Here is a 22,425-nt window from a genome sequence, read left to right as displayed (position 1 = left end):
ATATTCTATATTGTCTCTTTATTATATAATGATTTTCCATATGATATTATCTCCCAAACTATATGTGCTCTCCCCTGTATCTGTGTCCTTTAATTCCCTTTTTCTGTACCCTCTTCCCTGCTCAATCTGCATAATTCTAATAAAAATTGAATATTAAAGAAAAAAAAAAAGAAGACAATTTTCAACTCTATAAACATTCTCATGTGACCTGATGACTTTCAGCCCGATGACTGTAGACAAATCATATCACATCCATTTATAGTAATAGCTATTGATGGCTACTGTATGTGACTTTCTATATACTAATCTTTTGGAAAAATAAAGGAAATGTTTTCTGTTTGTCTCAGTGATATTAATATATTTTATTTGTAAGGCACAATAAGCATACACAGCACCTTTCAGGAATGAAACATGATTAAACATTGCATAATAATAGGATATAAATGCATGAGTACACTACACAATTGGTAAATATAATATATATTACATTACAGATCCGACCAAACAATATAAGGCGGAAGTTGACGGCATACTCTATACAGCCCTTACAGCAGGACTCATTTCCAGCAATCTTTGCAGCGCTCTCAAACAAGAGTTTCCTGTAGTGCCACTATTATTTCTAGTGCCTAAAATCCATAAAAGTATGGACAGTCCGCCAGGCAGGCCCATTATCTCTGCGCACAATGCACTTTACCAGCCCATATCCATATTTCTGAATAGCATCCTTCAGCCACTTATTAGTCAACAACATAATCACATTAAAGATACTACCAGCTTCATTAATCAGCTAAAAACAGTTGGCAGTGTACCCACAGGGACCATCATTTGTACTGTAGACATTTGTAGTCTCTATACGAGCATCCCGCATGATCAAGGGTTAACTGCAATGAAATCTTTCTTGGTCCAATCAAATATGCAAACTTTGGACCATAATTTATTTCTTCTACTATTAGAATTAACATTAACCCGTAATTACTTTTTATTTGACGGGAAGTTTTACCGCCAAGTAAGCGGTTGCTCCATGGGAAGTAATGTATCTTCCTCATTCGCCAACGTGTTCATGCTGATGGAAGAGCAATTAATGTTTTTCAACAGTGGCGAATTCACGAAGTACATCATACACTATTCCAGATACATAGACGACGTCTTCATAATGTGGACTGGCGGTAAAGAAAAGTTTGAAGCCTTTATCACAAGCATCAATAATAGACAGTCCCCTATCAAGGTCACAGCCCAATGCGACCCTTTTAGGCTAAATTATTTAGACGTGAATGTAACCATTAAGGACAGACAGATAAACACTGAGGTGTACCACAAGCCCACCGACAAAAACACCTTATTGCGCTATAATAGCCATCACCCTATAGCCGTCAAAAGAGGTCTACCTAAGTCCCAATACATCAGGGCAGCCAGAATCACGAGTGATCCTGATAAACTCAGAGGCGCATTGATGGATGTAACCAAACGGTTCAAGAATAGAGGCTATAAAAGCGGACCCCTACGTGAATACGAGCAACAAGTTGCAGCCATGAACAGGGACGATCTCCTGAAACAAAAAAACAAGAATGACCAGTTAATCTTACCCTTTGTTTCTCAATACAATACTACCAGCCCAGTGGTTCCTCGAGCCCTTAATGCGCTGTGGCCCATAGTGGCGACTGATAAAAACCTAACCACGTTACGCAAGAAGAGACCTATGATGTGTCACACCAAGGGTAAAAGTATCAAAGACTTTGTGGTTTTATTCTGACATCACAGGGTTTGATTTGACACCAGTTACTAACTTCCTGACAAAGCCAACAGGCTGCTACAAATGCCTAGGCTGTGAGACATGTACTCCGGGCCCGACTTTCACTTCTAGTACAACAGGTAGAACATACAATATAAAGCATGTGCTTACATGCACAACCACATATATTGTCTACCTAATCACCTGTCCATGCAAGTACCAATACGTAGGCAAAACCATACGCAACGCCAGGGAACGATTTGCGCTACATAGGTCTGCAATAAAGGCGGCATTATTACAGAAGAGATCCGAACAACCGGTGGCCAGACACTATGCAGAAAAGCAACATTCTCTGAAGGATTTACACTTTCAAATTATTGACCATATACCCAGCAATTTGAGAGGTGGCGACAGGGCAGGTACTTTGCTCAAATGGGAGGCCAGTTGGATGTTCAAACTAGACACGGCGAGACCGAAGGGTCTCAATGATAGAATTCAATGGAGCGTATTCTAAGCCATACCCCTGTGACGTAATGCGGCCGCTCGAAAATTGGACTGCAGCCAGCTATTTATATTCAATGCAGGATGTTTTCATGTTTTTCTATGCAAGCTTTAGTGACAATAGCATAGTCACGCAGCGGTTTACGCCACGGCTACCGATGGGAGCGGTCACAGCGGCGGCCGCTAAGAACATTGACAGTAAGGAGGCGTGGATGGGCGGATCCAGACCGGTGGAGAACGTTTTCGGGGAGTTGTGAGTAAAACGCAGGCGTGTCCAGGACAACGGAGGGCGGAGGTGTGACATCAAAGCCGGGCTGATCATTGCTGGATCCATCGCACAGGGTAAGTATGTACAGGGCTTCTTTACTTCTGCTTGAATTTTTTTTAGCTTAGCAGGGCTGCACAAGCGATCGCAGCCCTGCTAAGCTAAAATACACTCCCCCATAGGCATGGACTGTTGATCCCAGCAGCAGCTACAAGTTGCTGGCTGCGATCAACTCGGAATGACCACCTCAATTCAATATTCAATGAGCCCATAACTAACATATAGATGAGACGACTATGTCAGAGTTGGGGACAAGGGAGTGGACTTCAAAATTTCTGATGGTAGCTCTACCTAGAACATGTGAATAGTTGATAAGCAAAGACAAAGCACGCAAAATATTTCAATATTGAGCCATATAGAGTAAACCAATTTTTTAGTGGTTCCAAAAGTGAAAGGTGCCAGGTTTACCATTACTGTGATTTACGAGCATGGACATAATAGTGACTGTCATGGCTACACACATCCATATGTGACGTATTACTCCGAGGAGTAACTATCACTCTCTCAATTTCATAACCAGCATCTTTAAAAGCCTTCTCCAGGTCATCTTTTGTAATGTACAAGCAAGTAAACCGTTTGTCACCAACATAGTAATGCTTAGAATTAAGCATGCTTAAAACCAATAAGTGTCCCCCAGGTTTAATCAAGTTTTGGAAATTTTTCAGAACATTGCAATATGATTCTATAGTCTCACAGGGGGCTTCAAGGCAGAGGCAGGTGAGGAGACAATCAGCGGGAGGCAGAACAATAGGATCATAAGGGTTATTTTTCAATGCATCACATTTCAGGACCTGTTTCACCTTACTGCGGAGCTTCTCAGCTTTTTCTTCAATGCTGTGCCTAGAAAAGTTACACATAAGATGCTGTTATTATTTGTAATTTATTTCTAGTCAGTAATTCTGCATTAAAAAATCCATGATACACTATTATAAAAACTGTACTAAAACTCAAAAAGAATGAAAACGGCATCTAGTATCTACAACACAATATGATGAGCCACCAAGTTCTTTGTCCACAGGTGAACATTAAACTCCAAGGGCCTCTACATTCTACTCATTCTCCTTGACATCTCTTCTGCTCTTGACATCCTCTTCTACTGAAAATCATTCACTCCCTTGGTCTGTATGATATTGCCATCTCCATGGAGTCCTTCTACTACTCTGACTTTTTTTTCTCTGCCTATTCTCATGATCCCACTTCTTCCCCACTTCCACTACCAGTAACTGTCCAAGACTGAGCTGATAATCTTTCCACCCACCCAAATAACCTCACCTCCCTCAATTTAATTTCCTATTGACAGCACCACCATCTCCTCCAGCCAGCAAGACTCTTGGAGTTAATCTTGACTCCTCACTCTCTTTAAAACAATACATTCATTACCTTTCGCAGTCCTGCATCTTTCATGTTATAAATATCTCCAGGATCAGCAGTGGCACTGAGGAGGGGGGGGGGTCAGGCTTACTAGAGGGGCCCACCATGGGCCCAGGTCAACCCCCTCCTCACCTGTCAGCTTTCAAAGTAGCCATCACTATCAATACATATTTGCACCAACCCTATACTTGGTGCAAGAGATCATCTGAAGATCTCTGCATATGCTTGGCTCTGCATAAGATCTACATGCTGACAGCAAACACACAGCACAATTATCCAAAGTGTAAACACCCGCCCAATACCATTCAGCTTCATGTGAAATGTGATTGAGATGCGAATGATGTTGGAGCGCCCATAAATTTATGGCACCCATCCGCAACACATGCGCAGTTGCTAAGTTATAGCAATTCTATTTGCTAATTGGACTTGTGTGAAACTCTGAATCATCTCCTAAGTATTCTATGTTTTTTGCAGTCAGGCCTACATGCAAGATTTTCTTGCACCAGTTATAACACCATCAGACGGACATCAAGGTGCATCAATAAAATCTGCACTGCCATAATAGTAAAATTGAACCACGTGCAGTGCATCATGTCATGAGCACTGTCTCTAGCCAGCGTTAATTATGCAACTACTGAAAGGTATTCCTGATTAGAACATATTCCAGTCAGCTACTGTGTTCTTATTGGCTGTTAGTGATATCAGCAGAGATTGTAGTGTGATGAATGGTCTTCTTTAAAAAGGATATCCAGGAGCTAGAAAAGGTTCAGAGGAGGGCGACCAAACTAATTAAGGGCATGGAGACGATGGACTACAAGGAAAGGCTTGAAAGACTAGGCATGTTTACATTGGAAAAGCGGAGACTAAGAGGGGATATGATCAACATCTACAAATATATAAGGGGACAATACACAGAGCTTGCGTGGGACCTGTTTTTGGTTAGATCAACACAGAGGACTCGTGGACACTCGCTCAGGTTAGAGGAGAGGAGATTCCGCACAATACGGCGTAAAGGCATTTTCATGGTAAGGACAATACGTGTTTTGAATTCCCTGCCTGAGGGAGTTGTAATGGCGGAATCTGTCAACACCTTTAAGAATGGGTTAGATAAATTCCTAATGGATAAGGATATCCAGGGGTATGGTGCATAGTCATGCATTATAGTTACTATAAATAGGGATAAAATGCAACGGCTGACATCAGCATCAGTCAGAAATGTTAGTCAAATCATCATGCATAGGAGACCACAAATAGGTTGAACTCGATGGACAATTGTCTTTTTTCAACCTCAGATACTATGTTACTATGTTACTTATGATTTTATTAAGTCTGTTGATGGACCAACTAAAATATTCTGTAGTCTGAAGTATATTGTTGACCAGGTATATATTTTTATCAAGTCGATCTCCAAGTTATCTTATATGGATTATGTGACTAGCTCTTGTTCATATATGCACATCTGATTTTCAGTTTGGATTCCCCTTTTTGCAAGTCCATAAAACACATCTCTAATTTCTACATGTATTCCATCCAGATTTTTCTATTGAAACAATGACAGCCTTCTGCATTTGAAGTTCTTCCCCTCCATCAATAGCTGAAGACTGGCATGTGAACAATCATGTCATATACAATTATCTAATACCTAATATTCACCTACAAGACTTATTATCGGGCACCTATTGTAGAGTTGATCTGTTACCTTTTCTTGGTCTAATTATACATCAGTCTTTAATTTTTTTTAAGATACCCATATTTGACAGTAAATTTTGGTATAATAATACATCATACAAGGCTTTTTTATGTTACACATTTTGTACTATCAGTTGTGTGTGTTATTGTATAAACTGTATGCTTCTATCAACTATCTTTGGTATTTTCTGGTATATCTTCTGTACAAATTGGCATTTAAATTGTTGTGCCTGAGGTTTATTGGTTTTTTTTTCCATTACTTTACTTGCCTACATCAAGGCATCCCGTCACACCCCTATTCCGTCTCTCTGGTGGTAAGTGTAGATGCAAACACAAACTGCATGTAAATCTACATAGCCACATTTGCCTGCAAGCATTTTCTTAGCAAGTGCGGTGGGAATTCATGGCAGATACATTGGCCCTCATTCCGAGTTGATCTCTCGCTAGCTGTTTTTAGCAGCAGTGCAAATGCTAAGCCGTCGCCCTCTGGAAGTGTATCTTAGCTTAGCAGAAGTGCGAACGAAAGATTAGCAGAATTGCTCGAAAATATTTTCCTGCATTCTCTGAGTAGCTCCAGACCTACGCCTAGATTGCGATCACTGCAGACTGTTTAGTTCCTGGTTTGACGTCACAAACACGCCCTGCGTTCAGCCAGGCACTCCCCCATTTCTCCAGCCACTCCTGCATTTTAGCCTGACACGCCTGCATTTTTTAGCACACTGCCGGAAAACGGTCAGTTTCCGCCCAGAAACACCCACTTCCTGTCAATCACTTACTGATCAGCAGAGCGACTTAAAAGCGTTGCTCGCCCCTGTGTAAAATTGCTTAGTTTTGTGTGAAATTACTTGGCGCGTGCGCCCTGCGGCCCATTTGCATGCGCAGAACAGTCGATTTTTAGCCTGATCGCTATGCTGCAAAAAACAGCAGCGAGCGATCAACTCGGAATGAGGGCCATTATGCAAATGCATGTACATTCAAATCTGCTTCAGACCATATAATTATAATTTGACTGATTTTGGGTGCTACCATGTACAATTGTTTTACCAGTAACACCACACAGCAATGATATAGTAAGACTCTATCTGGCAGTCATTGTGTAAATAAGTGATACAGTACTCTAATCATGGAAACATGCAACTGCCATTTTTTTTAACTAAATGTTTGAGTGGAGTTACTCACTCACTGTATTTCTGCAGCGGGGTATAATGGTACAAGGGCCGCAGCATAGGCACTTAGTGCTATATGTCATACTGACATATCGTGCTGTGGCTCCCTCCCCTCCCCTAGCTGCCCTGTATACTCCCGCGCCCTGGTTGCCAGGTACTTACAGCGGAGGTGCTCCGGGCTCATCAGGCACACATACCGCCGCTGCTCTCCAGGATCGCGTGACTGCATGATAGGGAGGAGGTAAGAGGGTCCCCCAAGTGTGAGCCGCCAAAATCGTTATCCGGTCACGGTCTCCGGAGATGGACCGCGCCGATGGCGTGGATCTGTGGCCATGCAGGGACCCCACTATATCCACCAGGGCAAGGAGCACAGGTCGGATTTACTAAAATCTGTTTAGTATAGGCTCCATAGCACCCGGTGGTGAAGTCCAGCAAAGGGGATAAGGCTCTGACCTGTAGCCCCTCCCCCAGCCGCAGGCGCCATCTACAGCAGATGTTCCCGCCCTGGAGCTGCATCTCTCTCTCTCCCTCACTCCCTGTCAGCGTTTGGGTGCCATTACACAGAGCTGTGCTGATTCTTGGACTGCTGGGCACTGTCTCCTCTTTAAAGCCACCTGCATCATCAGCGCTGTGCATTTACAGGACACTTAAGTATTCTACATGTCATTTAGACAGTGTTAGTTAAGAACAAGTGCATAACTATTAACTACAGGGATATTTAGTACAAGTATCCTGTGATATACATCCAGTATTTACTGTGCATTGTTATATCTGTATACATGCATAGCTTTACTTAGTATTGCTAGTCCAGTTTAGTTTTATTGTTGTTTATAATAATTTCTGCATTGTATAAGTGACTGTGTGTGCCAATAGCTGCTGTGTGGTTCCTATTCCGTGTATCTCACACATATTGCTATCCCTATATTCTGTACCCTGACGGGGGCTAAGTGCATCAGGGTTTTTTTGTAAGGTACTGTGTCTGGCTAAATTGTACTGTTATGTCCTAGAGCTACATTCTCCATTAATGTCTGCATCACAGGGCGGGAGATCCATGGCTGATCCTGCGTCATGCAGTGCTGATGCCGCGGATTTATCTGAGGAAAATATTCCAGCTGAGGGTCCAGGTATTGGGGGTTCTGTACCCCTCGGTCAGCCTGCAGCACCGGTGGCACACCAAGACCGACCTTGGGCTACTTTTTCTAATTTACTGACTATGCTAGTAATGAGACTTGCGCCCCTTGTGGGACCTCCTGTGCCTGTACAATCACATATTGTCCATGTTGTAAATCCACCATGGGTGGATTCTCTGTCGACTCAGTTACAGCAGTTAAATCAGTCTTTGGTTAAACAAAAGCCTGACCCCCACCCCCCTAGGACAAATTGGTCATCTAAGCGGGCTATTTCTCCCTCACGATCTACCCATGTTTCAGATACTTCATCCAATGAAGATGGTGTATATAGTGATCCATCAGACCCTGATGCAGATGCTTTTGATGGGGAATCTACAACACAGGTGGATGTTCCTGACCTCTTGGAGGCTATCAAACTGATTCTTCAGATCGATGATGAAACTGAACCTCCAGATACATCTAAGAAACCTGATTAGTTCAAACGTCAGAAGGTTACTAAATTAGTTTTGTCACATTCTGACCATTTAGTTAAGATACGTCAGGAATCCTTGGAGTTTCCAGGAAAGCAATTCTCCCTGTCTAAAGAGATGCTAGCTCGTTATCCCCTCACTGCAGAGTTAAGTAAAAATTGGGAAACACCACCTCAGGTGGACTCACATGTTGCACGTCTGGTGGTGTCTTCTCCTCTGCCTGTCACTACCGTCACCGCTCTGAAGGAACTGACGTATAAGCATGTGGAGGGTTGCTTGAAGTCTATTTACACTCTTGTTGCTGCTGTGCATAGACCTACTATAGCGGCTCCTTGGGCTGCAAAAGCTATTGAAGCCTGGGTTCAAGAAGTTGAAGCGGAGCTACCTTCTAATTTTTCTGATAATGCCAGACAGTGTCTTTCATATATTACCACAGCCTCTCATTAGATACAGGAAGGCGGCCTCTGATGCCGGTGTGCTGGCAGCCAAAGCGTCTACTAATCCATTCTGGCTCGCCGGATTCTGTGGTTGCGGTCCTGGTCTGTGGATCTGGACTCTAAAAAGACCTTGGAGGTGATCCTTTTTAAGGGAAACATCCTTTTTGGGGAAGATCTAAACAAGATTGTAGCTGACTTAGCGTCTGCTAAAACTGCATGTCTGCCAAGTACTAATGCTTCGGCTACGAAGGCTAAAAGTACCATCTTTCATTCCTTTCGACCTCCAAGTAAAGCAAAGGGTCAGGCATACCTGAAACAGGCTCGCACTTCCAAAACCTCTAAACCCAAATTTAAACATTCCTGGGCTGCCGGTCAGCCTGCTTCCAAACCAGACAAGCCTGCTGCATGATGGGGCGGGCCTCCTCCTGGGGTACCCCAGGGTGGGACGCCTGCGGTTCACCCAGGCATGGTTACAGAACACTTCAAACGCCTGGGTGAGGGAAGTCGTCATTCACAGATACGCAATCTCTTTCAAGAAACGTCCCCCTGGAAACAGGAGTGATAGTGCCAGTGCCTCTGGCTCAGAGAGGCAGGAGGTGCTATTCAACGCTGTTCCTAGTTCCGAAACCGAATGGAACCTCATAGCCCATTCTCAACCTCAAGTCTTTGAACAAATTTGTGAAGGTTTCCAAATCAGATATGGGAACTCTTCACTCTATTGTTCTGGCCTTGGAGCCCAAGGACTATATGGTATCCCTGGATATTCAGGATGCTTACCTACATATACCTATTGCCATGTCGCATCAGCAATATCTGCGGTTTGCTATTGGCAACCTACATTATCAATTCCAGGCCTTGCCTTTTGAACTTACCACGGTTCCGCGAATCTTCACCATGGTCATGGCGGTCAAGACGGCCCTTCTACGCCATCAGGGTATCAGGATCCTGCTGTATCTGGATGACTTGTTGATCCTGGCGAACTCCCCAGAGGTTCTCCTCCATCATCTGGAGCTGACAGTCCAATTCCTGCAAGCCCATGGGTGGCTCATCAACTGGAAGAAATCCTCGCTGGTTCCTGCCCAGAGCATGGTACACCTGGGGGCGTTACTGGACACACACAACAAACGTTTTTTCTTGTCTCTGGAGAAGGTCCTGAAACTTCTGGACAGGATACGATGCTACCTCTCTCACCCTCGTGTATCGATACACTCGGCGATGCAAGTACTAGGCCTCATGGTGTCGGTTTTCGACATGGTAGAGTCTCAATTTCATTTCCGCCCTCTGCAGAGTTTAATCCTTTACAAATGGGATGGTCTGCCTCACCATATCAGGTCTCACATAATTTCCTTGACTCCGGAAGTTCGTCTGTCTCTGAGCTGGTGGCTCCAGGACCAACGATTGAGCAGGGTTCGTCCCTTCTGGATCTCCAACTGGGTACTCCTAATGACAGATGCCAGTCTACGGGGTTGGGGCATGGTGTTGGAGCAACACTCTCTTCAGGGTCGGTGGACCAGGGAGGAATCTCTCCTTCCGATAAACATTCTGGAGTTGCGGGCAGTGTTCAATGCTCTGAAACTGGTCCTGCCTCTGGTACAGAACAGGCCTATTCAAGTACAGTCGGGCAACGCCACCACGGTGGTGTACATAAATCATCAAGGTGGCACTCGAAGCCGCATGGCAATGATGGAAGTGTCAAAGATTTTTCTATGGGCGGAACGCCATCTGTCAGCCATATTGGCAGTGTTCATTCCAGGGGGCCTCAACTGGGAAGTGGACTTCCTCAGTCATCAGGACATACACACCGGCGAGTGGAGCCTTCATCCGGAAGTCTTTCAACTCCTAGAGGACAAGTGGGGCCTACCAGATGTAGACCTGATGGCGTCTCGACACAATTACAAGGTTCTGGTCTTCAGAGCAAGGACAAGGGATCCTCAAGCAGCGTTCGTGGATGCACTGGCAATTCCATGGAACTTTCGGCTGCCATACGTGTTCCCTCCGGTGTCACTCCTGCCCAGGGTAATGAGGAAGTTCAAGTAAGAAGGAGGATTACTACTTCTAATCGCTCCAGCGTGGCCCAGACGGCACTGGTTCTCAGACCTGCAGGGTCTCTCGATAGAGCGTCCTCTTCTATTTCCGCAATGTGCAGACCTCCTTGTTCAGGACCCTTGTGTCTACCAGGATCTGGCCTGACTGGCTTTGACGGCGTGGCTCTTGAAGCTTCAGTTCTCAGGGACAAAGGATTTTCTGAGGCAGTCATTCAAACTATGTTGAAAGCCTGTAAACTGGCTTCGGCTCGGATTTATTATAGGGTCTGGAATTCTTACTTCACCTGGTGTGTGGCTAAGAATTATGATGCATACAAGTTCAGTACTGCCAAACTCTTGGCTTTTCTGCAATAGGGCCTGGACTTCGGCCTTTGTCTGGCCTCCCTCAAAGTTCATATTTCATCCTTGTCGGTTTGGTTTCAGAGAAAAATTGCGACTTTGCCCGACGTTCATACTTTCACTCAGGGTGTTTTACGGATTCAACCTCCCTATGTTCCTCCTGTGGCTCCATGGGATTTGTCGGTTGTTCTGGATGCACTACAAAAGTCTCCGTTTGAACCTCTTGAGTCTGTGGACCTTAAATGGCTTACACTTAAGGTTTTATTTTTGCTGGCTATTGCCTCTGCTAGAAGGGTTTCAGACTTGGATGCCTTAGCCTGTCGGTCACTCTTTCTGATTTTTCACCGTGACTGTGCGGTTCTTAGAACTCGCCCTGGTTATCTACCTAAGGTGGTGTCGTTTTTCCACCTTAACCAAGAGATTGTGGTTCCGGCCTTTATCTCTCCTGGTTTGTCCTCCAAAGAACGGTCTTTGGATGTGGTATGGGCCTTCCGTATATGTGTGAAGAGAACCGCCTCTATTAGGAGATCTGATCTGATTCTCTCTTTGTCCTTTTTGTTTTTCAAAAACATGGCTGGCCTGCAAATAAGCAGACCTTGGCTAGATGGATTAGAATGGTGATTGCACAAGCTTATGTACAGGCTGGACTTCCAGCTCCTGCTACTATCAAGGTCCATTCTACTCGGTCTGTTGGACCTTCTTGGGCAGCCTGCCATGGCGCATCCCTAGAACAATTGTGCATGGCAGCTACGTGGTCCTCAGTAAACACGTTCATCAGGTTTTATGCCTTTGATACTTCCACTTCTCAGGATGCTTCCTTTGGACGCTGGGTTCTTGTGCCCACTACAGTGCATCCCCTCCTATGAGGAACTGCTTTAGGACATCCCCGATGTTATTCCCTGTGGAATACCAGTGTACCCCGCTGCAGAAAAAGAGATTTATGGTAAGACTTACCATTGTTAAATCTCTTTCTGCGAGGTACACTGGATTCCACAGGGCGCCCACCCTGATGCACTTCGCTTCTTTGGGTTTGTATGGCATTAGCCACTGGTACCTTCTCCTGTCATGAGAATGTGGTTTTATGTGGCTACTAACAACTGTCGTCTCTTTTACCTACTACTGCATTGGACTGGTTAACAAAACTGAGCTCAAGTGCCTGGAGGTGGGGATATAGAGGAGGCGGTGCAGAGCATCTTGGGAACAGTCAAAGCTTTAGCCTGTTGGTGCCTCGAATCAAGATCCAACTCTACACCCCGATGTTATTCCCTGTGGAATCCAGTGTACCTTGCAGTAAGAGATTTAACAATGGTAAGTCTTACCATAAATCTCCTTTTAAATTACCATGATGTCATTTCAAGACCTTTGTCATATGTACCTCTTGCCTTTCAGCTTAGTCAAAAATGTGACATACTGTATGGAGTCCAGTCTACAACTTTATGATCCTTCTTAAATGATTTGTGTTTGTTCAAGAAATCAGAGGTGATTACATTATTCCAATAAGCTGCAGTGCCAAGTACAATGATCATAGTTAGACAAAGGGAGATATTTATCAAAGCTTGGAGATAAAGTAGAGAGAGATAAAATACCAACCAATTAGCTTCTGTCATTTTACAGGCTGTCTCTAAAAAATGTCAGTTAAGAGCTGATTGGTTGATATTTTATCTCTCTCCACTTTTTCTCTCTATAAGGGGTAAATTTACTAAGATTCGTGTTTTCCCGTTTGAGGTCAAAGTTCAATCACGAATGACATCGAAAGTGTAAACATGCAACTTTTTGAATTGATTACGACTAATTTACTAAGCTGCCGTATTCTGCATTTTCGGGTTTTCCGATGTCGATGTCATTCGTTTTTTTTGGCAGTGTTTTACGTGAGTGACTTGTAAAACACTGCCGACTTTAATACAATGAATCTCGGCCGGATCTGAGAGATCCGTGCTGGGCTTCATTGTGCACTTTGTTTAACAAAAAAATAAAGTTTAAATGTAAAAACAAAATTGCGTGGGGTCCCCCCTCCTAAGGCAAACCAGCCTCGGGCTCTTTGAGCCGATCCTGGTTGCAGAAATATGGGGAAAAAATGGACAGGGGTTCCCCCATATTTAAGCAACCAGCATCGGGCTCTGCGCCTGGTCCTGGTTCCAAAAATACGGGGGACAAAAAGAGTAGGGGTCCCCCGTATTTTTGAAACCAGCACCGGGCTCCACTAGCTGGACAGATAATGCCACAGCCGGGGGTCACTTTTATACAGTGCCTTGCGGCCGTCGCATCAAATATCCAACTAGTCACCCCTGGCCGGGGTACCCTGGGGGAGTGGGGACCCCTTCAAACAAGGGGTCCCCCCCCAGCCACCCAAGGGCCAGGGGTGAAGCCCGAGGCTGTCCCCCCCCCATCCAATAGGCTGCGGATGGGGGGCTGATAGCCTTTGTGAAAAGTGATTGATATTGTTTTTAGTAGCAGTACTACAAGGCCCAGCAAGCCTCCCCCGCAAGCTGGTACTTGGAGAACCACAAGTACCAGCATGCGGCGGAAAAACGGGCCCGCTGGTACCTGCAGTACTACTACTAAAAAAATACCCCAATAAAGACAACACACACACACCTTGAAAGTATAACTTTAATACATACATCCACACCTCCATATACACATACTTACCTTATGTTCACACGAGGGTCGGTCCTCTTCTCCAGTAGAATCCATGGTGTACCTGTAGAAAAAATTACACTCACATAATCCAGTGTTTTCGGCTCCTCGGTAAATCCTTTTGTAATCCACGTACTTGAAAAAATAAAAAAACGGGACACCCGACCTCGCACTGAAAGGGGCCCCATGTTTTCACATGGGCCCCCTTTCCCCGAATGCCAGAAACCCACTCTGACTGATGTCTAAGTGGGTTTCTTCAGCCAATCAGGGAGCGCCACGTTTGGAACCCTCCTGATCGGCTGTGTGCTCCTGTACTGTCTGACAGGCGGCACACGGCAGTGTTACAATGTAGCGCCTATGCGCTCCATTGTAACCAATGGTGGGAACTTTCAGGTCAGCGGTGAGGTCACTTTCGGTCAACCGCTGACTACAAAGTTCCCACCATTGGTTACAATGGAGCGCATAGGCGCTACATTGTAACACTGCCGTGTGCCGCCTGTCAGACAGTACAGGAGCACACAGCCGATCAGGAGGGTGCCACAACGTAGCGCTCCCTGATTGGCTGAAGAAACCCACTTAGACATCAGTCAGAGTGGGTTTCTGGCATTCGGGGAAAGGGGGCCCATGTGAAAACATGGGTCCCCTTTCAGTTCGTGGTCGGGTATCCGTTTTTTTATTTTTTCAAGTACGTGGATTACAAAAGGATTTACCGAGGAGCCGAAAACACTGAATTATGTGAGTATAATTTTTTCTACAGGTACACCATGGATTCTACTGGAGAAGAGGACCGACCTGCGTGGGAACATAAGGTAAGTATGTGTATATGGAGGTGTGGATGGATGTATTAAAGTTATACTTTCAAGGTGTGTGTGTGTTGTCTTTATTGGGGTATTTTTTTAGTAGTAGTACTGCAGGTACCAGCGGGCCCGTTTTTCCGCCGCATGCTGGTACTTGTGGTTCTCCAAGTACCAGCTTGCGGGGGAGGCTTGCTGGGCCTTGTAGTACTGCTACTAAAAACAATATCAATCACTTTTCACAAAGGCTATCAGCCCCCCATCCGCAGCCTATTGGATGGGGGGGGACAGCCTCGGGCTTCACCCCTGGCCCTTGGGTGGCTGGGGGGGGGGACCCCTTGATTGAAGGGGTCCCCACTCACCCAGGGTACCCCGGCCAGGGGTGACTAGTTGGATATTTGATGCCACGGCCGCAAGGCACTGTATAAAAGTGACCCCCGGCTGTGGCATTATCTGTCCAGCTAGTGGAGCCCGGTGTTGGTTTCAAAAATACGGGGGACCCCTACTCTTTTTGTCCCCCGTATTTTTGGAACCAGGACCAGGCGCAGAGCCCGATGCTGGTTGCTTAAATATGGGGGAACCCCTGTCCATTTTTTTCCCATATTTCTACAACCAGGATCGGCTCAAAGAGCCCGAGGCTGGTTTGCCTTAGGAGGGGGGACCCCACGCAATTTTTTTCCAGAAAATTTATAACATTTCCCCCCCCTTCCCACTGAAAAACATGCACGGATCTCATGGATCCGTGCATGCCTATACAAACACAGGATAAAAAAGCAGGTCTGTTTTTTTTTAGCATTTTTTTTCACAATTTGTATTTTATCACGGCAGTGTTTGGCTATTGTCGGCAGTGTTTGTGTTTTGCACTTCTTAGTAAATTCCCGATTTCTAGCAAATTGCAGGCGTATTTGACCGATGGTGTATTGATTCGTGATTTTTTCCTAGGACTTCCAAAATATTACGAATGCCCTCATCACTGCAGTGATTTTTGCTTAGTAAATTACCGAGATGACACTTTGATGAAAAAACGGCATCTCGGTCAAAATCGGGACCTTAGTAAATATACCCCTAAGTTGTGATAAATATTCCCTAAATTAAGTTATGATCACCTTAACTGAAAACCATGAGCATACCTGTTCCCTTCAAGCTCGCATACATATTTGATAACATGAGTCCAATCTAAAGCCTTGGGATCTTTCCTCATCCATTTCTGCAGTTCATCAAGGTTTGCTTCAAGAAAATCAGAGAGGATTATGTTGTTAAAGGCTTCACAAGCAGAAAGGATTTGGTAGATGGTCGGTCCAGAGCCAAAATCAATCAACGTGTCTCCTTTAACACCACCTTTCAAAAAATAACAAATATATAAATTTATATATCAAATTACTTTTTTATATTCTTGGTACTTTAAAAAAGTAATGCTTACAGCACTGGTATGTTTTGTTATGATCAATAGAAAGAAAATTACACCTTAGATATAATAACCTAAATTTTTATATTCGAAAAAGCATTTTTGCATTGCTAGGGGGCACTACCGAAGACACAAATACATAATTGTTATCATAATTGGTACCTGCTCCCATGTTGGACAGTACGGATGGTGTAATGGTTAGCATTAATGCCTCACAGCACTAAGGGGGTCATTCCGAGTTGTTCGCTCGGTAAATTTCTTCGCATCGCAGCGATTTTCCGCTTAGTGCGCATGCGCAATGTCCGCACTGCGACTGCGCCAAGTAAATTTGCTATGCAGTTAGGAATTTTACTCAGGTTTTTTCTTCGTTCTGGTGATCGTAATGTGATTGAAGGGAAGTGGGTGTTTCTGGGCGGAAACTGGGCGTTTTACGGGAGTGTGTGAAAAAACGCTACCGTTTCTGGGAAAAACGCGGGAGTGGCTGGAGAAACGGAGGAGTGGCTGGAGAAACGGAGGAGTGTCTGGGCGAACGCTGGGTGTGTTTGTGACGTCAAACCAGGAACGACAAGCACTGAACTGATCGCACTGGCAGAGTAAGTTTCGAGTTACTCAGAAACTGCACAGAGATGTCTTATCGCAATATTGCAAATCTTTCGTTAGAAATTTTAAGAAGCTAAGATTCACTCCCAGTAGGCGGCGGCTTAGCGTGTGCAAAGCTGCTAAAAGCAGCTTGCGAGCGAACAACTCGGAATGACCCCCTAAAGTCATGGGTTCAATTCCTGCCATGGCCATAACTGTGCGGAGTTTGTATATTCTCCCCATACTTGCGAGGGTTTCCTCCGGGTACTCCGGTTTCCTCCCACAATCCAAAACTATACTGGTAGGTTAATTGGCTTCCAAAATGAACCCTAGTGTGAATGTGTCTGTGTTTAAATGTGATAGGAAATATAGATTGTAAGCTCCACTGGGGCAGGGACTGATGTGAATGGGCAAATATTCTCTGTAAAGCCCTGTGGAATATGTGTGCGCTATATAAGTAACTGGTAATAAATAATAATAATAATAATAATAATAATAATAATAATAAATGTTGCCCACCTCCTCAATTTCTCCCTCTCATCAGGCCCTGTCCCCTCTGCCTTTAAGCATGCACTTGTCTCTCCTAGTCTTAAAAAACCTACCCTTGATCCACACACACTCTCCAACTATTGACCCATCTCTCTCCTCCCTTTTGCCTCCAAACTCCTTGAGCGTATAGCCTATAACTGCCTTACTGCCTTTCTTTTCTCTCACTCACTGCTTGACCCATTCCAGTCTGGCTTCTGTCCTCTCCACTCCACTGAAACTGCCCTCACAAAAGTCTGTAATGACCTCCTTTCTGCTAAATCCAAGGGTCACTACTCTTTGCTTATTCTCCTTGACCTCTCTGCTGCTTTTGACACTGTGGACCACCCTCTCCTTCTGCAAATCCTTCACTCCCTGTGTGATACTGCCCTCTCCTAGCTATCCTCCTACCTCTCTGACCGTTTCTTCTCTTTCTCCTCTCATGGCTCCACCCCCACCCCCCCCCCCCCACTTCCATTAACTATAGGTGTCCCCCAAGGTTCTGTTCTTGGTCCTCTCCTTTTCTCTTTCTATACATCCTCTTTAGGCAAACTCATTAGCTCTTTTGACTTACAATATCATCTCCACGCCGATGATACTCAAATCTACCTTTCCTCCCCTGACCTCTTACCTGTTCTCTTCACTCGTGTATCCAACTGTTTCTGCTATCTCTTCTTGGATGTCCAAGTGCTTTCTTAAACTTAACATGTCTAAGACTGAGCTGATCATCCTCCCACCCTTCCGCTCAACCTCACCTCCCAAAATTTAATTATCTATTGATGGCATAATTATCTCCTTTAGCCCCCAAGTGCACTGTCATTTTCATCTCAAAAATATTTCCAGACCCTTTCTCACTCAGGATGCCACATAGAACCTTATCCACTCACTGGTCATCTCCAGACTGGACTACAGTAATCTCCTCCTGACTGGCATACCTGACACGTACCTTTCTCCACTCTCAATCTATCCTCAATGCTACTACCCAGATCATCTTTCTCACCAATTGCACTACATCCACCTCCCCTCTCTTACAAGCCATTCACTGGCTCCCCTTCCTCTTCAGAATCCATTTTAAGCTTCTCACACTCACTTACAAAGCCCTCACCCACTCCTCTCCCAGTTACATCTCTGACCTTATCTCCCTTTACACTCCCGCCCATCCTTTTCGCTCTGCTAATGCACGCTGCCTCTCCTGCCTACTGATTACCTCCTCCCACTCCTCCCTCCAAGATTTTGCATGTGCTGCTCCATTTTTCTGGAATTCTCTACCTCTCCCCGTTAGACTCTCTACCTTTACACAAAACTTCAAATGGGTTCTCAAGACACACTTCTTCACCAAACCCAGCCATCTCTCATCCTAAGCCTTCTGTGGCCCATACTCACTTTCTACCCCATCTGTGTCACCCCTCTCTGTGTGCCCCTCTTCTTTAGTATGCAAGCTTTAATGAGCAGGGCCCTCTTCCCTCATGTGCTTTTATGTCTCTTACTTAACGTATCTTCTTTTCAATACTTGCTTTGAATGCACCAAATCCTTCGGTTTTCTGCCGCCATGATTTCAGTGCTGTTTACTGACGCAGCTATGTTTATATACCCTGTACTTGTCCTATATTGTATAGAATTGTAAGTCACTGTCTTCATGTTTTGCTTATTTGTTTACTCTGTAATTGGACACTGTGGATCCTATGTTGTGACATATAAATAAAGGATGATAATAATAATAATCTCGGATACAAGCTTTTTGGCATGAGGGAAATGTACATTCTCTTTTCATCTGTAAGACGTGGTTTAAAAACAAAGAATTATTACATGCATGGTATATATATCTGTATTACAAAAACTGGAATACAGTAGTCTTCACAGTACATAGTATAACCCCAGGAAACAACAAGAACATTGTTATGCAAAGTGACTATTATGTAACCAACTCTTTGATACATTATATACTTCTTTGAGCTAAAGTTACCAAATTTTATTTTGTGAACACAAGAAATGCCCATCAGCTCTCAGTTTATAGTAAATACATTGGGGTCTATTTACTAACCCTTGGATAATGTAGACAGAGATAAAGTACCAGCTAATAAGCTATTAAATGCCACTTCACAGGTTGGGTTTGAAAAATGAAAGGTAGTAGCTGACTGGCTCAAACTTTGGGGGTTATTCAGTAAGGATTGCAGTTGCTGCTAAAAAGCAGAATTTGCAATCTATTCTATTGCATGCTGGGGGGGCACCCATCGCAGGGCAAGGTCGCCTTGCATGCTAACTGGCCTGCCCAGTGGCTACAACTCCAATTTAATTGAAGTCGCAGCAACTGTGGAAGACCCCCTGCAGCTGCAGCTAGACTGTTTATGCAGGCGGTCCACCACCATTTTCTTCATCAGAGCGGCTGAGTGTCACGTCATGCAGCCGCCCGAAAAGTACAGCTGACCCACCCCTGTTTTCCCCACAATGGTCCGTGAATGCCCCCCCACCCACCCCGCAAATGCGTGTGATTGTCAATCGGGCAGAGGCGTGCGCAGTTCATGTGAGCCAACCTTGGGGCTAATTCACACCTGATCGCTGCTGTGCGTTTTCACACAGCGGGAGATCAGGTCTGAACTGCGCAGGCACCGCAGTGCGCTGGTGCATGCCAGAGATGCTATCAGCATCTCAGCCCAGCGATCGCCTCTATCTGTTTGACAGGCAGAGGCGTTCGCTGGGCGGGCAAATGGCATTGAGCCGTTATTTTGTGGGAACGGTCCGGGCAACGCAGGCGTGCCCAGACCTTGTGGGGGGCGGAGGCGGAGGCGGCAGCTGCGTGCTGTGACCCGGAGAGGGTAGCTCCCTACCAGCGTGCGGGAGCTGCGCTGGTAGGGAGCTACTCTTCAGGTACAAAAGCATCGCCGCCATGCAATGCTTTTGTAGTTGTGCGGTGGGGGGAGGGCCAGACATGTGGGGTGGACTAGTCCTGTGCTCGGCGTCCCCCCACATGTCAGAGTGGCTGATCGTCAGGTCTGAATTAGGCCCACTATTAACTGTAAAATGCATGTGCAGAACAGGACCTGTGCTGTGCCCTGACCTCAGAAATTGCGACCTGAATGAGGTCCTTTATTTCCATTTAAGGCTTAGTACATACAGTGCTGTTTCTAGCGGGTGGTCTTCAGTATGCCGACTGTCGGGATCCCGGCGCACAGTATACCGGCACCGGAATCCCGACAGCTGACATACCAACACTTTTTCTCACTCATGGGGGTCCACGACCCCCCTGGAGGGAGAATAAAATAGCATGGCGCATGTAGCGCGCCACCGTGCCCACAGCGTGGCGAGTGCAGCGAGCCTGCACGGGGCTCATTTGCACTCGCCACGCTGTCGGTATGCCGGCGGTCGGGCTCCCGGCGCCAGTATGCTGGTCGCCGGAAGCCAGGCGGCCGGCATACCATACTACACCCGTTTCTAGTAGAGATGAGCGGGTTCGGTTTCTCTGAATCCGAACCCGCCAGAACTTCATGTTTTTTTTCACGGGTCCGAGCGACTCGGATCTTCCCGCCTTGCTCGGTTAACCCGAGCACGCCCGAACGTCATCATGACGCTGTCGGATTCTCGCGAGGCTCGGGAGAGGACGTGACTGGCGTCCTCTCCGTTTAGAATAGATTAGAGAGACACTTGATTTACTAATTTTGGGGAGCATTAGGAGTACTCAGTACAGTGCAGAGTTTTGCTGATAGTGACCAGTGACCACCAGTTTTATTTATAATCCGTTCTCTGCCTGAAAAAAGCGATACACAGCACACAGTGACTCAGTCACATACCATATCTGTGTGCACTGCTCAGGCTCAGGCCAGTGTGCTGCATCATCTATTATCTATATATAAATAATATTATATATATCTGTCTGACTGCTCAGCTCACACAGCTTATAATTGTGGGGGAGACTGGGGAGCACTACTGCAGTGCCAGTTATAGGTTATAGCAGGAGCCAGGAGTACATAATATTATATTAAATTTAAACAGTGCACACTTTTGCTGCAGGAGTGCCACTGCCAGTGTGACTAGTGACCAGTGACCTGACCACCAGTATATATAATATTAGTAGTATACTATCTCTTTATCAACCAGTCTATATTAGCAGCAGACACAGTACAGTGCGGTAGTTCACGGCTGTGGCTACCTCTGTGTCGGCACTCGGCAGCCCGTCCATAATTGTATATACCACCTAACCGTGGTTTTTTTTTCTTTCTTTATACATACATACTAGTTACGAGTATACTATCTCTTTATCAACCAGTCTATATATTAGCAGCAGACACAGTACAGTGCGGTAGTTCACGGCTGTGGCTACCTCTGTGTCGGCACTCGGCAGCCCGTCCATAATTGTATATACCACCTAACCGTGGTTTTTTTTTCTTTCTTTATACATACATACTAGTTACGAGTATACTATCTCTTTATCAACCAGTCTATATATTAGCAGCAGACACAGTACAGTGCGGTAGTTCACGGCTGTGGCTACCTCTGTGTCGGCACTCGGCAGCCCGTCCATAATTGTATATACCACCTAACCGTGGTTTTTTTTTCTTTCTTTATACATACATACTAGTTACGAGTATACTATCTCTTTATCAACCAGTCTATATATTAGCAGCAGACACAGTACAGTGCGGTAGTTCACGGCTGTGGCTACCTCTGTGTCGGCACTCGGCAGCCCGTCCATAATTGTATATACCACCTAACCGTGGTTTTTTTTTCTTTCTTTATACATACATACTAGTTACGAGTATACTATCTCTTTATCAACCAGTCTATATATTAGCAGCAGACACAGTACAGTGCGGTAGTTCACGGCTGTGGCTACCTCTGTGTCGGCACTCGGCAGCCCTCCATAATTGTATATACCACCTAACCGTGGTTTTTTTTTCTTTCTTTATACATACATACTAGTTACGAGTATACTATCTCTTTATCAACCAGTCTATATATTAGCAGCAGACACAGTACAGTGCGGTAGTTCACGGCTGTGGCTACCTCTGTGTCGGCACTCGGCAGCCCGTCCATAATTGTATACTAGTATCCAATCCATCCATCTCCATTGTTTACCTGAGGTGCCTTTTAGTTGTGCCTATTAAAATATGGAGAACAAAAATGTTGAGGTTCCAAAATTAGGGAAAGATCAAGATCCACTTCCACCTCGTGCTGAAGCTGCTGCCACTAGTCATGGCCGAGACGATGAAATGCCAGCAACGTCGTCTGCCAAGGCCGATGCCCAATGTCATAGTACAGAGCATGTCAAATCCAAAACACCAAATATCA

At 45.2% G+C, this 22,425-nt stretch overlaps 1 protein-coding gene across 4 annotated transcripts in view; it reads right to left on the bottom strand.

Annotated features, from left to right (window-relative positions):
* Window positions 1-347: 347 nt before the first annotated feature.
* LOC134966463 (indolethylamine N-methyltransferase-like) overlaps window positions 348-22,425 on the bottom strand; it is a 69,209-nt gene continuing 47,131 nt past the window's right edge. For all 4 annotated transcript variants that reach the window (XM_063943221.1, XM_063943222.1, XM_063943224.1 and 1 more), the window contains 2 exons: window positions 15,764-15,971; window positions 348-3,395 (listed from right to left, as the gene is read on the bottom strand). In XM_063943221.1, coding sequence (XP_063799291.1) covers window positions 2,966-3,395; window positions 15,764-15,971 — 638 coding nt within the window. In that variant the 3' untranslated portion in view covers window positions 348-2,965. The remainder of the gene's footprint in view (window positions 3,396-15,763; window positions 15,972-22,425) is intronic.

Source organism: Pseudophryne corroboree, chromosome 10, assembly GCF_028390025.1.
Source record: "Pseudophryne corroboree isolate aPseCor3 chromosome 10, aPseCor3.hap2, whole genome shotgun sequence".
NCBI lineage: Eukaryota > Metazoa > Chordata > Amphibia > Anura > Myobatrachidae > Pseudophryne > Pseudophryne corroboree.
The sequence above is the reverse complement of the archived record's forward strand: the minus strand, read 5'-3'. Positions and strand labels throughout refer to the sequence as shown.